At 42.3% G+C, this 16616-nt stretch overlaps 3 protein-coding genes across 7 annotated transcripts in view; 2 read left to right on the forward strand and 1 right to left on the reverse strand.

Moving 5' to 3' along the window:
• The first annotated feature begins 81 nt into the window (after window positions 1–81).
• On the forward strand, window positions 82–10135 carry SIRT5 (sirtuin 5). Its single transcript, XM_026059550.1, has 8 exons — window positions 82–975; window positions 3347–3480; window positions 5047–5272; window positions 6223–6310; window positions 7229–7282; window positions 8225–8348; window positions 9202–9317; window positions 9785–10135. The coding sequence occupies exons 1-8, from the start codon at window positions 714–716 to the stop codon at window positions 9858–9860; spliced, it is 1080 nt and encodes a 359-aa protein (XP_025915335.1). The 5' UTR covers window positions 82–713; the 3' UTR covers window positions 9861–10135.
• Window positions 10136–10293: 158 nt separating this feature from the next.
• On the forward strand, window positions 10294–15029 carry NOL7 (nucleolar protein 7). Of its 2 annotated transcripts, XM_026059552.1 has the most exons (9): window positions 10294–10550; window positions 10704–10764; window positions 10870–10928; window positions 11135–11166; window positions 12249–12333; window positions 13486–13607; window positions 13703–13780; window positions 14527–14618; window positions 14733–15029. In XM_026059552.1, the coding sequence occupies exons 1-8, from the start codon at window positions 10309–10311 to the stop codon at window positions 14598–14600; spliced, it is 753 nt and encodes a 250-aa protein (XP_025915337.1). In that variant the 5' UTR covers window positions 10294–10308; the 3' UTR covers window positions 14601–14618; window positions 14733–15029. The 2 variants fall into 2 exon arrangements, with proteins under 2 accessions (XP_025915337.1, XP_025915336.1); XM_026059551.1 differs by having other exon boundaries at window positions 14527–15029.
• A 367-nt stretch (window positions 15030–15396) lies between these two features.
• The window catches only part of RANBP9 (RAN binding protein 9), a 40040-nt gene continuing 38820 nt past the window's right edge, over window positions 15397–16616 (reverse strand). For all 4 annotated transcript variants that reach the window (XM_026059549.1, XM_026059547.1, XM_026059546.1 and 1 more), the window contains one exon: window positions 15397–16379. In XM_026059549.1, coding sequence (XP_025915334.1) covers window positions 16249–16379 — 131 coding nt within the window. In that variant the 3' untranslated portion in view covers window positions 15397–16248. The remainder of the gene's footprint in view (window positions 16380–16616) is intronic.

Below are 16616 nucleotides of genomic sequence, written 5' to 3' on the forward strand. Positions count from 1 at the left end.
GGAAGCTCCTCTGTGGCGGAAACCTGAAAACAATAAACGCTCCGTGGAACTGGGGGATATTTCTGTGGCCTTTAAATACCCAGGGAGGATGAAAGGAGAGGGAGGGGATGGACGAATATGTTTTACCTCTGGTGAACGTAAATGTAAAAATGCTCTTTTACTGTTCTCTTTTACTTTTGTATAGCCGATAGCACATATGTTTTTGATGGGATGAAATCTGTTTAGCAATGAAGAGAAAAACAGGTTATGATATATAAATATTGATTTCCTTCACGTTAAACTGCTTGTAAGAGTTGCATAATGTGAAGGAGGTTACATGCTGTGGGTGCAAAGAGGCTGCAGCCTCCTGTCCTGAGAGCAGAATTGCTGGAATTAAAACCCAGGAATTTGCAAGGTTTTCCCCATGGCTCTCCATGACATGGCTACTTTACCCTGACTCAGGGACTGAGGCTGAAGGCACCTTTTACTTTGCTTAAAGAGCCCTGAACCACAAAGTCCCCCGTGAAGGCATAAGCTACAGTAGCTTTGTCCCATGCTGAATCCTCTCTAGCGTGTGCACGTAGATGTTTGTCTGCTTTTTCATCTTAAAATAGAATTAGCAGTCACACCCTGGAAGTGTGTTAAATCTCAGTAAATGTTTTGTTTTATTGTCTTGCAGTTCAGAAATACTGTGGTCATGAATACTTCTCATACACAAAACTTCACTTGGCTGAATGACGTGCAGGAGAAAACCACAAACAGCGTTTATACTCTCCTCTTTGTTTGTGATACAGAGAACCTGCACAAATATGTTCACTAAATGGTTCACTTGTGTTTCACTTGCTGTATTTTTTCAGATAAAGCACTTTGAAGTGATGCTGATGAGTCTCTTCCAGTTTACCACTAGAAGGTTGGTTTCCCAAGCATACTGTGGACTTAAGCCTCCTCCTTCAAAGAAACAGCGGTTTTGCTTGGAAATGGCTCGTCCTAGTTCAAGTAAGACGTGTATTTCCTTCTTTTAGTATACTAAACAGATGTTAAATTAGATTTGAAACTCCAGAGAGTTTCATGTAAGAGGCAAAACTTACAGTTTAATTCAAAAATGTAGATTCTTCTAAAGTTTAGAAAAGTATGAAGTTGATTTTTTTTTTCCAGTGGATAAAATTTGTCTTCCATACCTGTAAACTGTTTGGGTATTCATAATTTCTGCACATAAATGTATACTAGTTAATTGTATTTCCTTCTCATATTTCTAATGGGTATTAAAATTCGCTCCCTCATTTCTTTGTGCAAGAACTATGGAGGCCTCAAGCATTTATAATAACTCAGGAGCAGGGTGTTGGGTAACTCCAGAAGCTTTGTTTAATCAAGTAGTAGTGAATTCTTTTGTTTATTTTAAACTTAAAAATGTGCCTTAACTTGAAAACTACACACAGAACATTGCAGGTAAAACCCCAAATAGTTGGACAGCCAAGATGCACTCCAGTTCTAGGCATCAGTGTTTGGCTGCCATCAGAGACGGGATACTGGACTAGGTAGACTTTTGATCTGACCTGTTGTGGGTGTTCTTATATTTACCTTCCAGGGCTTGTGAGGTTTGGTTTACAACAACAAACTGGTCATCAGCATTTTGGTGTTCTCTGTCCAGTTATTCAGCTCTCATGCTGATTGTTTCTCCACTTTGGGGTTAAAAAGAATGCAGTAAATTCTGAAAATCAGACTTGTGATCAGCAGCACCAAGTCCAGCTGGAGACTAGCTACTAGTGGCATTCCCATGAGTCAGTACTAGGGCCAGTGGTGCTTAGCATATTCATTAGTGACCTGGGTGATGGGGCAGAGCCCACCCTCAGCAAGTTTGCAGATGACACAAAACTGGCAGGAGCAGCTGACACACCAGAGGGCTGCACTGCCGTTCACAGGGACCTCGACAGGCTGGAGAAAGGGGCAGAGAGGAACCTCCTGAAGTTCGACACAGGGAAAGGCCAAGCCCTGCCCCTGGGGAGGAATAGGCCCCTGCACCAGGACAGCCTGGGGCCGACCGCCTGGAGAGCAGCTTGGCAGAGAAGGCCCTGGTGGACACCGAGTTGACCAGGAGTCAGCAACGGGCCCTTGCAGAAAGCAGCCTCTGGGTCTGCATTAGGCAGAGCACTGCCAGCAGGTGGAGGGAGGTGACCCTTCCCCTCTGCTCAGCCCTGGTGAGACCCACTGGGAGTGCTGGGTCCAGAGACGGGGACCTACTGGGGCAGGTCCACTGAAGGGCCACGAAGATGGTTAAGGGACTGGARCATCGGTGATAGGAGGAGAGGCTGAGAGAGCTGGGACTGCCCAGGCTGTGGAAGAGAAGGCTCAAGGGGATCTCATCAGTGTGTATAGATACCTGATGAGGAGGTATGAAGAAGATGGAGCCAGACTCTTCTCAGTGACAGGATGAAAGGCAATGGGCACACACTGAGATACGGGAAATTCTGCTTAAATATAAGAAACAATATTTTTACTCTGAGGTTGGTCAAACACTGGAGTAGCCCAGGGAGGCTGTGGAGCCACCATCCTTGGAGATATTTAAAATACGACTGGTCAGGGCCCTGAGCAACCTGCTGTAGGTGACCCTGCTGTGAGCAAGTGGTCACCTACAATCACATCAACCTGACAATTTTCAGAGGCCAACCTCAACGACTCTGTGATTCTAAAATATGTTGCTTTAAAGCTAACATCCAAGATAGACTGAAAGAGGACTTTTTGTCTTTTTATGTTTTCCTCTTTGATCTTGCTTTGACCCTTACTAAAATGGGAAAGAAATTTCCCATCTTTTCCCCAAACGGGTTTACCATACGGGGAAAAATGTAGGGAATATATATTAAAAATAGAAAATACAATTTCAAATCTACAAAGTGGGCAAGATGCCTTAGAAGGAAACTTTTTTTCCCCAAATTACCATAATTTTCAGGATGATATTTTGTAACTAAATGTTTGTGATGTCTGTAAATTTCTTTCATCCCCAGATCTTACCTTACAGTTAGGAAGCAAGCTGTTCCTGGGTGGTAGTGGCTGTTGTTGTCATCATTGTACCATCCAGCATAGGGTTTTAGTTTAATACTTCTATCTTTCAAATATAAAATATATTCATAGTTCAATACATATTGCCCTACTGGGTTTGTTTATAAGTATTTCTGAGCACCTCAAAGAAGCACCCTTCTAGTTCCAGTATACAGAAGCTCAGAAAAAAATTAGTATTCTGAAACTAAAATCATGGTAGGTGTATGTGGTAGCCATTTCTAGGTGCATACATTTGCCAGCACTATCTGAATGGCCTCTTGAATAAAAGTGCAAACGTTTGAACAGCTGGTTTTTTTTCCTTCCCTGTGCTTAGATATGGCTGATTTTCGAGAAGTGTTTGCCAAAGCAAAGCATATAGCCATTATTACAGGAGCTGGTGTTAGTGCTGAGAGTGGAGTTCCTACTTTCAGAGGGCCTGGAGGTTTCTGGAGAAAGTGGCAAGCACAGGTACGTACTCATGGCACGCGTTTGCACACCTCTATTTTTGTATCAATCAAGTATGTAAGTACAATGAGTCAGAAAAACCTGGCTACCGTAAAGGGTTGAAGTGCTCCCAATGGTGTTTTGGTAGTGACAGAGCTCTCCCTACAGTCATGTTTGCGTGCCTTCCCCATGCCCTGGTGTGGCTGCTTTGCACAGCTGCAGCTTCTCTTTTGCTGTTTGGTTTATCAGCTGTTTGGGCAAACTAATGCTTTTGCAGACAACTCTGGGTCTTCTTACTGTCTTTGTTTTCCTGCTGCTTTGCAGCTTCACTGTTTGCTCTTCTTTTGGCATCCTTGCTCTTCTGCTACCTCATGGTTTTGAACTCTTAGGAAACTTCTACAGATTTAGTAAAAGACAGTACTGTTGATACTGACTGATTTTCTTTTAATCTTGTTTTCTCATAATATAATAATACTCTTTAAAAATGCTTCAGTTTTTTTTCTTTTAATTTCGGGGGGGGGAGGGGCAGGGTTCCTCATAGCCTTTACCTGCCCCACAAGCTCTGGCCCTCTTGCTGGGGTGATGTTGCTGGTGCTGGGAGCTACTGGGGCAGGAGAGAGGCAGAAGCAGACACCATGGGGTGGCTGGTGCGGAGGAGGGCAACAAGACGTCAAGTGTCAGAGTAGTATCAGTGCCTTGGGAGTCTGATACTGTGTGGTACTGCAGGTATTTCAAGTAATTGTTCTATTATCAATAATTGTTACTCCAAACACTGCTATCATGTTTGCTTTTTTTGTATGCTCTTTTTACGATAGCACTTATGAAAGATTTGATGAATTTAGAAAGTGTCAGAGATGTGAGATTTTCCAGATGTTTTGAATGTAAAGGTGGACTTTCAGTGACTGTCAATTCAAATAAAGCATGTGCGTGTATAAATGCTATATTCCTTCTGCATCAGAATGCTAATATTCAGTTCTTTTATATCAGTACAATTGTGCACTTAAAAAGTACACTGAGCTACCCCTCATTTTTTGAAAAAGAAAAGGCAAAATTGAAGTTAGTGTAAAAAGTATGGCTGAGATTTTACAGGCACATAAAAGACAAGACATTAAACTTTGGTTCCAACAATGGCTGTAATTTGGCTTGTGTTATACTTAAATTAAGGCAGAAAAGAAACTGCTAACAAAGGAAATCTATCCACCCAGTGTTGAGTTTTGTGGCTGCTGTGGAAATGAGAATTTTGAATGCCAATAATGCTGTGCATTGAAATACCTCATCTTTCTTTGTGCTGTACTAAACTTTAATAATGTGGTAGGGTAGCACAGTCTGAGTGTATCATGTAGAAGCAGGTATCACCTTATTGATATAGGCTATTTTCTCATTTAATAAGATACTTTGACTTGCCATCCTCATAAGGCAAGGGCTATTGATCTATATTCTTGTCAACTGTATCTGGATAGAAATAATCTGCTTTTGATTGTCTTGTCATCCAGGTAACAGTCTGAATGGCAATATGCTATCAGATCAAGGGGAGGAGGGGGGATTTCCTTCTACTTTTGTTAGTAGGATGAATGGTTGTGTCTTTTTCAGGAATTGGCTACCCCAGAGGCTTTTGCCAGAAACCCTTCTCGCGTATGGGAATTTTATCATTACCGCCGGGAAGTGATGTTGAGTAAACATCCAAATCCTGCACATCTTGCCATTGCAGAGTGTGAAAGACGACTGAGCAAGCAAGGAAGGAGTGTTGTGGTCATTACACAGAACATTGATGAACTACACAGAAAGGCAGGCACGAAGCACCTCTTAGAAATTCACGGTGAGAATCAGCTTACCTTTCTGCTAGAATTCAGCAGAATATGGGGGGAGAAGAGGGAGAAAAGGGAGCAGGAAAAGGACTGGCAGAAAAAAATTAGATTTGTCGTTAAAAAAAAAAAATTTGAAATTCCAAGATTTAGTAGTACTGTGATGCTTTTTAACTTAAGTATTGTGAAGATTTAAATGGGATTTCCCATCATTACTGTGTGGTCTGCACAGAGGATACCAGCACAAATTATTTTGCAGTTGGGGACCCAAGAATAGAGCATCCAAAGTACCTCATTTACTTACTCTGAATATAGTGTCATTTTGTTTATCCTTATTCTTTAAAATATATGAACAGTTTTAAACTCTTGATAGTACTGGGCAGCTCTATAGCGTGTTACTAATTCTGGAATAGTTTAGAGGCATACTTCTGAGCTCTTTTTTTTTGCGTAAAACAAAATAGTGTTAACCAGCATGTATTTTAACAAAATTTTCCTGTTTTAAGGGGAGAAACAATAAAACAGAAATCATCTACCTCAATAAGATTGCAGATAATTCTAATTTTCCTCTGAATTATTGTTATGAGGCTGTGTATTATTCATGTCATGAGATGAACAAGATGATAAATCATTGCTTGGAGGGACTGTGGCTATTGTTCACTACAGCCTTTCAGTTGAAAGGGCTGCGTCAGTCCGCTCTGCCTGGTCTGTGCATAACTATGACACTGGTTGTCTTGGTTGCTAAACAGAAGTGTGTGTACRCACTCTGTAAATAATGTCTCATTTATAACGCTGCCAGGTTTCAACACTTGATTGTTACATTCATGTATTAAGTTACTCAGAAGGTATAGTCTTCAATGTCAAATAAAGACTGCCTGAGATAAACGTAACTGCTTGCTTGCATAGCCTTGCCTCAGAGCAGTAGTTTGATTCCTAACAGCTGACATTTTTAATTTGTGCATTTCAGGTAGTTTATTTAAAACCCGATGCACCAACTGTGGAAATGTGACTGCAGATTACAAGAGTCCCATTTGTCCGGCATTGGCTGGAAAAGGGTAACATCTGCCTTGTAAATTCTGTATTTCACACTCTGTCTGCTCCTCTATAATAAAGTAGCCATTTTGGAAGTGTACTGGAATTTTAGCCAACCACCTCTTTTTCCTGTAGTAATACTGATGCTTAAAATTTACATGAGTGTTTTGAAATGTGGGTATACTGTTTGGTAACTTCAGTTAGAGCCCATAATAGCATGAGAGAGAAGTCTGGTGAATGAATAACTGATAATCTCAATATAAGCACAATATTATTTATGTTTTTATTAAAACAATTTCAAATTGTCTGGAACTCTCATATTGGACATTAACTTACTTTACTGTTTGATAATGTGTGTTTGCTCCCATCTCCTTCTCCTTCCATTTTTTTTTTTATTAGATGTTTGTTCCTTAAATTGGACTGTCATGACTCTGATGCATGGATTGTCCTCTTCTGCATCTTTTGTGCACCAAGTAGCTATCATACTTAAACTTATCAATAAGATTTCCATGAATACAGATGTATGAAACAATCAGGAGTTAAAAATCAGTTTCCCAGATTTTCTTCTATGTTGCAGAAGAATCATTCTGTCTCCTTTCTCTAGCCCTCCTCTTTATCATTCAAAAAATCCAAGGCATATACCCATGGATTTTGGGTTTTTTTTCCTCTTTGCATTTCACCAGATCTCTAGATAGCTACATAAATATTTGTTTTGCCATTATCAGACTTTTACAAGCTTATTACAGTTTGCTTAGCTCTAGGATAATTCTGCATATTTGCCTATGTGCCTTGTGTGTGGTATTTTAGGATTGTAGTAGGTGTTTCCATTGACTACAAAGATTCCTTGATTGGAGAGTGTGCTTTAGAGAATACTAAGTTTTTATTAGTATACAGACTGCTCTTTGTATGACTGAATATATATTCCAATTTTGTAACTTCAGGGCTCCAGATCCTGAAGTAGCAGATGCTGTGATTCCAGTTGAAGACCTTCCTCGGTACATACTGACTGCTTTATTACTTGCTGTTATCTCTTCATACTTCACATATATCAAAGGCTTATATTACTGTTCACACAGTTTTGGAAGGGCACATCCTACAGAAGGATAAGGCATGGGACTTTGTCCCAAATACTTCAGTCTAAATCTAAACATAATGCTATGGGGGACACAAGACAATAGGAGTGTGCAGTGAAGGTTTATCATGATGATAAAGGGATGGCATGTTTGTATACCTAAATATCAAGTTAAAAATGCCTAAACTAATCGATTTTGTTGTAAGTGGGGTAGTAGGATAATTACATTAAGAGCTAAGTGCTACACAATGAGTTGCTTCTTTTTTTTCAGGTAGCACTTTCCTCTGGTTACTTAGTGTGTGATACTGTGTTTGGATACATCCGCCAAATAGCCCCTTCTAGGCTTTAAAAATGCTGCTTTTTTAGAATGGCTGAAGCTTTACCTTAGCTAATTGTAAATAGCAAGAAGCTGTAGTATTTTTCATCTGATTCCTAAGGAAATGAGGCTAATGTGAAGCTTCTGTCTTTCAGTTCACTTTCTCCTTAAAAACCTGTTGGCCAGTTTCTAGTTGACGGAGGCAGAGGTCTGTAGTGTACTAAGTTCCAGGGAGTTTCATGAAATTCAGGGGCTGAGTAGGGGGAGGACACAAGTAAATATCCAAGTTGAACAACTGTTCAACAACCTGTTCTGTGTGACTGACCAATCCAGCACACACATAGTGTGGAAACAGCTATGCCATAGGCTGTCTTTTGTCTAGCAAGTAGTTTAAGGGAACACAGGAGGCAGTGGAGAGTGTGGTGGAAGAAAGGAGAGGAAGAGTGAAGAAAGATGAGACGTGTCCAAATGAAAATGAAAACTGCCTTCTTGCAGGTTGAAATATTCATGTCATAAGCATAACGTTGTACCTCTGTGATTTTTAAATAGGTGCGAGGAAGATGGCTGCAATGGCCTTCTTCGCCCCCATGTTGTGTGGTTTGGTGAAACCCTGGATGCTGATGTTCTCACAGAGGTTGAGAAAGAACTTGACATATGCGACCTCTGCTTAGTAGTGAGTGACATTTTGATTACCTAGTCTGTTAATCAGCAGGGAAGTCAAGTTAAAGTTGTTGCACCTCCTGGATAAAAGAGATGCATCTGTACTTCCCTGAGGGACTAACCGCCCCCCCCCCCCCCCAGGGACTGCTTTAGTGTCAAATGTAATACAGCAAAAGATCATGAAGTTTACAAATTTACATTTACTGCTCAGGTATACAAAGGAGTATTCAAGATGCGTGCGTGTATCTTGATCAGCTGGCATGTGCAATCTGTATTTAGCAGTAACTAGAAATTTTGTACACAAGTGTTACAGATTAGCTATTGTTTAGCTGTTGGATTTCTCAAACACTAGAAGATTGGATTATTTTGATGCTTGAGTTTTCTAAACATAAAAGGTTACACAATATTGTAACAAGTTAACTAGCTGTTGCCACCTGCTTCTTTTGTTAAGGTTGTTTTCATGTCCTGTAGGTTCTACATTGCCAGCAAAAACACTTGCTCAAAATATTATTATGTACCCTTCACAAAGTAATCCCAAATAATAGAAGGATGTTCTGAAATACCACTGAAAGCAAAGTCAGGGCCTGTGTGTTTCAGGGATATTTTTTCTTCATTTACAGTTACAGTCTACAAAAAGGCTTCTTTGGGCGCATTAGAGAAACAATTCTTGATTCTCATACTATTTTTTATGGCTAAATATGCAGTGACACTAAATGTATATTGATTTGTTTCTGTATGGATCTTATGTGCTGCAGTTGCTTTGCACATCCAATGGGCTGAGAAGGCTTGGGGAGGGGGGATTTTTGTTTATTTAAATATCAGCCTGGTATGCTCATGATTTTTTTTTTTTCCCCCCTTTCCTGCAGGTTGGAACCTCCTCTGTGGTGTATCCTGCCGCTATGTTTGCCCCTCAGGTATCTGCCAGAGGAGTGCCAGTTGCAGAATTTAATATGGAAGCCACTCCTGCTACAAATAGGTTCAGGTAAAATAGTTCAGTTTTAAACCAACAGACTTTAGTTTTCCCCTCCCCCTTCAATGTCTTCTTGTATTGAATTGTTTAGATGCCTAGAATGTTTTTAAAAAACAAACATCTTTCTTTCCCCAACACTTAAGAAATAGTATTTTCTTCTAATACAAAAGATGATAGTTCTCTTATTAACTTACACTGAAGCTACAGCTGTATTTTTTAAACATGAAGCTGAAGTCTAGAGGGTTGAAATCCAATTTACTATTTCACAGCAAAAGTTTTCAACAAGACCAACAGCTATTTAGCAGAGTTTTCATCCTCTTAGGTATGTGCCACAAAATTGTCCCTAGGTCCCAGAATGGCTAAAAACCCTTGCAGAAATAGGACTAGCTACCAGTGTGTCACGTGTGCGCTTAGGCACTTTTCAGTAAAAAGCTCTGTGCGCTCGTTACCTGCTCCTTCACCAGGCTGCTTCCTTCCAGGTTTCACTTCCCGGGCCCCTGTGGGACCACCCTGCCGCCGGCGCTGGCCCGCCACGAGACGGAGCTCATCTCCTGAGCACGCCGGAGGCCGGGAGCGGCGGAAGGCAGCGCGGCGGCGGCCGCAGCCTGGCGGGGCCCAGCTCCCACGCGGCTCGGAGCGCTCGGGGACGAGCCCGGCTGTGCTGCCGCTACCCACGAGCGGCGGCGGGACGACACCGCGGCGGGGGGAGGGGGGTGAAGGGGCCGCGGTGCTGTCGGACTAACCCTCCTTTGGTCGGCACAGCAATAAACGCGCAGCGGCGGTGGCGGGGAGTCCGGGCCCGTCGCCGCCGGCGGCGCAGACGGCAGGTAGCCGCTGAGGGCGTCGCGTGTCCGTGTGTAGGGCCCGTTGGGCGGGTGCTGGCCGTTGGGCAGCGGCGGCGGCGCGAGGCGCACAGCTCCCGCGGCGGCTGGGGCCTGGCCCCGCCCTCTCACGTGGGGCATGCTGGGAGTGGGGGCTGGCGGGTGCCGAGCGGCCGGGGCGCATGCGCGGGAGGCGGGGCGGCGGGCGCTTGCGGCGGAAGTTGGAGAGCTTCCGTGCCGGACTGGGGGCCATGGCTCGGCGGGCCGGGCGGCAGAGGAGGGCGGCCGGAGGCGGCTCCGCCGCGCTCCCCAGCCTGCCCTCCTTCGAGGATGAGGCGGACGAGGCCCCGGAGGAGGTGTCCTTCGACGTGGCGAGGGCCGCGGCCGAGACCGAACGAAAGATTGCGGGGGAGGCGGCACGGAGGTACAGCCCCCACCCCCCCCCCCCCCCCCACGGCCCCCCCCGCGCCCCCCCCCCCCCCCCCCCCCCCCCCCCCCCCCCCCCCCCCAACGGCCACCCGCGCGCGCCCCAACCGCTCCCCCTCCCGCCCTGACGGCGCCTCCCGCCTCCCCATAGGCACCGGGAGCTGCTGAAGGAGAAACGGCGGCGGCGCGAGGAGCTGTTCAAGGAGCAGAAGGTACCGCGGACCCTCCCGCTCTTGCCCCCTTCCCCGGCCCTTGCGGGCCCGCGTAAGCCGCCGCCGAGCGGGCAGCGCCGCGCCTGACTGCCGTCTCCCCCGCAGAGAAAGAAGCTGCTCCCCGAGGCCGTGCTGCAGGAGTTGGCCGCCGCGCCGCCCGGCCGGTAAGCAGCGGCGCCCCGGGCCGAGGGGAGATGGGGCTCGGTGCGGGTTCTGGGTTGGGAGGTCGTGGTGGAAGCGAATGTCGTGATGCTGCTTAGTGTCTCCTCCTAGGTGCCTCGGGGTTATGCCATATACACTTCAGTGGCTTTGACTAAGCAAAGGGAGTCTACACTGGAAAGTAATTTATTGCTTTTTCCTTGCTTCATAGACAAAGTGAGGTGACTCATGCAGCTGACCAAGGTATGCTCCTGTTTAGCTTAACTGCACACTGTTTTTTATAGCTATATCTCAGGATTTCTTTTCTGTATTATAGCTGTGGTAAGGTAGTTGTCTGTTACCGAGCTCTTTTGGAATCTGCAACCTAAATAGATCATACTGGTTGTCTATTGCCAGGGGAAAATATTGAAATACCAACCTAAAGTTGGTAGTGATCATGTTTAATCTCTGATTCCAGAGCCTTTTACACTGTACAATGACTTAAGCCCAAACTGTTTAAGGAAATAATGGGCAGGTGTTATAGTTTAAAAAAATCTAGGATTACTAGAAACAGACTAATCTTTAGTATTCAGTTAAGTCATAAAGGCTATTCATAGATATACTTGATAATTACCTTTGTACAGGATACATAATACTGTGATTTCACGGTACCAGTAAAAATTAAATAAATAACATTATTCAAATCCTCAACTAGAAAACTAGGCTCCTGGATACTCAGGAGTACTTTAGCCCTCTTTCTCTGTACGTCAAAATAATGTACCAAAAAAAAAGTTTTGCTTTGGTTTGTTTTTTTTTTCTCCACAATTCTCTCATTCCAACCTCCCATAATTATATGGATGGCCAGTATAAATGCTACTTTTTCTTCCTTTTATTATTTAAAAAAAAAAAAAAGTTGGCAAAACAGAGATGAGCTTAGGATGATGCTTTGAATATACAGTCTCCACAGTATGTATTTAATAGTGAGAACAAGGCCAACTCTGGACTCTGCTTTGTGAGGATTGCATAGCTTTGTGTTGCATTGAATTGTTATCGTGTGTTGAATCCCATTTTTTGTTGTTGATGCGTAAGAATAGGAAAGCTGAATAGCTGTACTTCAGCTGGGTCCCCTAAGGCTTTCTTCGTCCTTTTCCCCTCCTGTAACAGCCCTTCTCTGAGGACAACATGTTGTAGCTCTTGCAAGTCAGAACTTCTGAAAAGGCCTGTTGGCATTGACTAAAATCTTCCCTTTTTTAGCTTAATGATTGTTTCATCCTTGTTACTCTTTTGTGTATGGCTCTTGATTCATATGTGGGAAACTTTTCTTTTGTCTATTAAATTTGTTTTAGATGAACACCCTGAAGATGGGCCTGCAAGGCAGAGTGAAGGACATGTTCCAGGACAGCTCAAGAAAGACAAACCAAAGGGTACCAGGTATGCTGGAAGCAGTAGACACATCCTGTCTCTCTCAGGACTGCTTCTGTCTGTTTGGGGAGGGCATCACAGCGGCTGTTTTATCACTGGCTCTCTGTACTCTGTTTTTCACTTGATGTTATTCCTGCTCTTCCTCTAATTGAAAGCATATTATGTGATAAAGGCCACTTTAACGTGCTTCTGAAGTAGCATGTTTGTAAAAAACAAACATGTCTTTCAAAAGGCTGCATGGCCATGTGAGACTTTAACTGACACGAACTTGGATATGGCAATGCAGCTTCCCACCCACAGTTCCTCATAGCAAGTCTTGTGGTTTGGACAGCATGTGGACCCGTTGCTCTGCTGGGTGCATGTGGGTGTTTGGAGCTGGTTGTTTCTGCACGTTTTTGTTTTGTTTTTTATGAATTATGCCTTTGGCTAATACCATACTTTTTTTTTTTTTGAAAAGCCATATTATAGGAATTTAGTGATTAATTTATTATCAATTTACTATCAATTAATTCATTAATTTCAAAATTTATTAAAGACATAACTTTAATAATAGAGACAAAGATGAACTCTTAAAAATGTGTTTTGGACTTCATTCCTCTTCGTTGTGTTTGCTTCTTCCTGTATGCCTAGAATTTTAAGCAACAGTAGCAGCATAGAAGAAGAAGGGAATTTTTATTTGTGTATCATCGGCTTTCCTTATTCATCAGAGAAATACCAGATTTCATTTTCAGGTGTGGAAAAGAGAAATTAAGGATCTGTTCTTACAACTGGGATGAGATTTGGGCAGCCATAAGCACAGCCGTAAAAGTTCTGTTACACAGAGTCCACTACCTCTGGTTGTAGAGCATGTATTTTTTTGTGCCTGACATCCCTGTAGAGGAAAGCTACACTAGCTTTTGGCAGGACTAGTTCAAGACTCTTGAGGAACTCCTGTTTGCTAACAAAATAGCAAAATGAAGGCATATATGGCGGGGGCTTAGCCCCCCTCCTCCTTTTTAAAGCTTTCCATGTCAGAACTACAGTGGTACAAAGCTTGGCTGAGAATCAGAAACCATCTGTTGTGCTAAAGTAGCAAAATATTGATTAGAGCATCTATTGTTCTGGCTTCTTAAACAAGCTATCAAAATTTATTTCCTTTTATTGTTTTGTTTGTTTAACTAGGTCAAAAGGAAACTATATGGCTGTGCACTTAAAAGATCAGAGTTTAACAGGTCTCCACCAACAGACAGCTAAAGACTTTTTATACACTCATCTCTATGGAGCGGGCACTAACCGAACGCATGGTAAGCTGTTTTCCTTATGCGGTGCTGTATCTCTCTGTCTTCTGGATTTGTCTGCGTTAAACTCAGTAAATAACATTCATTCATCTCCATTTCAGCAAATGAGTTTTTTTCCCTTGAAAACAAGAAAAACCCAGTTAAAAAAGCTGCAGTTCAGTTTGTGGACAAATCTTGGGGTAAGTGTAAAAATTCAAAGTAGGTATGTCTTTATGCATGTATGACTTGAGCTGCCTTTTTTCTTTATATAGCTTTCATGCTTGTTATGGGACTGTAGTTTGCTAACTAAAGTACCTGATAGTGAGGGAGGGGAAGCAGGACACTACAGCACTGTGTAGTGAATGCTCCACGGGGGAGGGTGTAGAGAACAAAATTCCAAAATGTTACCTCATTTTTCATACATTAGGAAACAGCAGCTGGGCCTAAAGCTGTGTTTATGTGCCTGCTTAAATAGGTATAAAATCATACTGCAGGGATACCAAGATCCCAAAACTTCTGCATGAACAGGGACAAAATAGGCCTTTTTCTCCCTGTAAAAATGAAGACTGACCCATACATCAGCTCTAGCCATCCTCCTAGTTAATCACATAAGCGGAGTCTGTGAGGATCATAAAATTTAGAAGGGAAAAGTTGTAATTATTAATCCTTAGTAGTCAGGGTCTGCTTTTCAGTTGAGCTCCAAAAGTGAAAGAACAGAAAGCACTGCTGTACCCTCATCTGAAGGAGATTAGCACAACATATCCCATGGAAGCACAATGTCCCATGAAAGCCTTTTGTTATATGTATGTGAAATAAAATGGGAAGTTAATAAACTTTCCAATCAAGTTGCCTGCTTAGGCTTGAAATGCTACAGTAATCTATGCTTTGCTGCTCCTCAGCTATATGCTTCAAAAAAATGCTACAGCCTCCTTTTTTTTTTTTTAAGGGCTAGAAGAAAAGCAGAAAGCAATGAAGTTTAAGAAATGCTGGCTTGCAGCAAAGATGAAAAGTCTGGTGTGAAGACAGCTTTTTCAGAAGGTGCTCTTAAGGACTTGTTATATGCATGTGCTGAGACATCATTAACTTTCAGTACAAGAGAATTTGGGTTTGTTCTTTTTTTTCTCATTCATCCTCCACAACTCTAACTTTCAGCTGCAGACACCACAGACACCAGAAGATACAAACCTTCACAAAGCTGTGCCCAAGTTGACTTCGATGTTCTCTGCCCTCCCACTTTCAGAAGTTGCTGGGATAGCTAAGAAACAGCTGGGCTTTGGCAATGATTGCATAACCTTAACACCAATTTAGAACAGCAGGTGTTACACAAGACCAGTTTGATATAGCTGGCCTCTATTGATGGCAGAGAATAAACATGAATGATTTTGTACATGCTGCTGACCTGGATGGTGCATTTCTTACAACAATAAACTATTCCTGCTTTTTCAGTCATCTGCATCTCAAAAAAAGTGCTGTATCCTAATATCAGACTCCTTTAGTCAGTTTATGTAGCAGAGATTTCTGTCCAGCCTGAAGATTACCTTCAAGGAATACGTCTTTTTTGCCATCTTGAGAGAGGCCTACAGGTACTGAAGAAGCTTCAACTCAGTGCCTTGCCTTCAGCAATGCTAGCTAAAATTGTTTCTGGCAAGCACACATTAAACCTCTAACTTTTGACAGTTCAACCACTGCAGTGGGAAGTGGTGTCTCAGGTTTGACCAGTGAACCACTGTGCTTTAGTCAGGCTATGTTAGAGCCACTATTCTAGGATAAAACTCTAGGACAAAGAAAACGTAGCATACAAGTCCATGCTACTATATATGTAGAAGTAAGTTTTTAATGGCTGGTTAATTATGATATCACTACATTTTATTGCAATATAGTACTATTTAAGCACTTTTAAAAATGCAAGGTGTACAAAGATTAAATTAAGACTGTAAACTGACTAAATATTTGGTTTTTATATAAATAGGTCATAACCACACTGTGTTGACATGTAATACTGTTATAATACAACAGTTAAACTGGTGAGTCTACACAACAGAAGCTGTCTGTAGTTAAACAAGGAAACAAAGTTGAAAAGACCATGTTAAAACAAAAAACTACTAAGATCAACAGGTTGGGATTGTAAGTAGCAACAAACATATTCACTCAGCTCCTGAGTAATTCAAGTTTTACAGTACACATTAAAAAATATCATTTCTTCCCATCAACACTATATATCCAAACCATCAGGTGTTTATGCATTTTGCAAATTACACTGATTGAACTATGTAACAATGGGGGTGGAGGTTGGCAAGTCATCCTGCTTGACGTTTACATCACCCACATGCTAATACATCCACGTTTTATATTCTTCCGTCCCACCACAGAGTAGCAGGATTTTTGGTTTGTTTTGGACAATCGTTTAAAGGAGTTGTAATTGTCAATTTGGATGTCTGACATTATCAGTGATATTTTCAACTCTTAGACAACTAAGAGGTTTAAAGATGGAAATTTTCTCCTAACACTAAGTTAGAAATCATTTGCATCATGCTGTAAACTAGGAAGCAACATAAAGCGACAGACTTGTCCTTAGTACATAATTAAAATTCCAAATTCCAGTCAGCAGAGCTGGTCTACTTTCCACGTTGAATATGCCACAACACATTTCAGATCTTCAACTGCATAGCTAGTGTAGGTAGTCTTCCACTGTGGCAAATGCACAGGATCCAATTCCTGATCGAGCCATCAATCCCAGACACTGTGAAGCTTGTCCCATCGCTAGGGCAAGCGGTGGTTGCTTTGGCAGATTGTGAGTCTCTGAAAGAGAATTAACAGTGGCAGAGTTGCAACACATGGTTATTTTCATAGTAATACAGTGAAAATATAAATTCTAAGCTTGCTTAAATAATTACAGAATTCTAGTATTTACCTGTAAACCTTGCCACAGCTTAAGGCAGAGCAGGAGCAGTGAAGTGACATTTTAAAATTCCCTGCATAGCACCAGAAGTGAGCAAGCCAATTTTTTGTTTCAAAACAAAAAAAGGATTTTACATC

The sequence above is a fragment of the Apteryx rowi genome, unplaced genomic scaffold, assembly GCF_003343035.1.
Source record: "Apteryx rowi isolate R43461 unplaced genomic scaffold, aptRow1 scaffold_159, whole genome shotgun sequence".
NCBI classification, from domain to species: domain Eukaryota; kingdom Metazoa; phylum Chordata; class Aves; order Apterygiformes; family Apterygidae; genus Apteryx; species Apteryx rowi.

Excerpts from the sequence above, each read along its gene's own strand:
- SIRT5 (XM_026059550.1), top strand. The coding sequence starts at position 714 with ATGACGTGCAGGAGAAAACCACAAACAGCGTTTATACTCTCCTCTTTG. Across the intron at positions 976-3,346 it reads AATGGCTCGTCCTAGTTCAA|ATATGGCTGATTTTCGAGAA; the intron begins GTAAGACGTGTA and ends CCCTGTGCTTAG. Across the intron at positions 5,273-6,222 it reads GCACCTCTTAGAAATTCACG|GTAGTTTATTTAAAACCCGA; the intron begins GTGAGAATCAGC and ends TGTGCATTTCAG.
- NOL7 (XM_026059551.1), top strand. The coding sequence starts at position 10,309 with ATGCGCGGGAGGCGGGGCGGCGGGCGCTTGCGGCGGAAGTTGGAGAGC. Across the intron at positions 12,334-13,485 it reads GACAAACCAAAGGGTACCAG|GTCAAAAGGAAACTATATGG; the intron begins GTATGCTGGAAG and ends TTGTTTAACTAG. Across the intron at positions 13,608-13,702 it reads GGGCACTAACCGAACGCATG|CAAATGAGTTTTTTTCCCTT; the intron begins GTAAGCTGTTTT and ends TCTCCATTTCAG.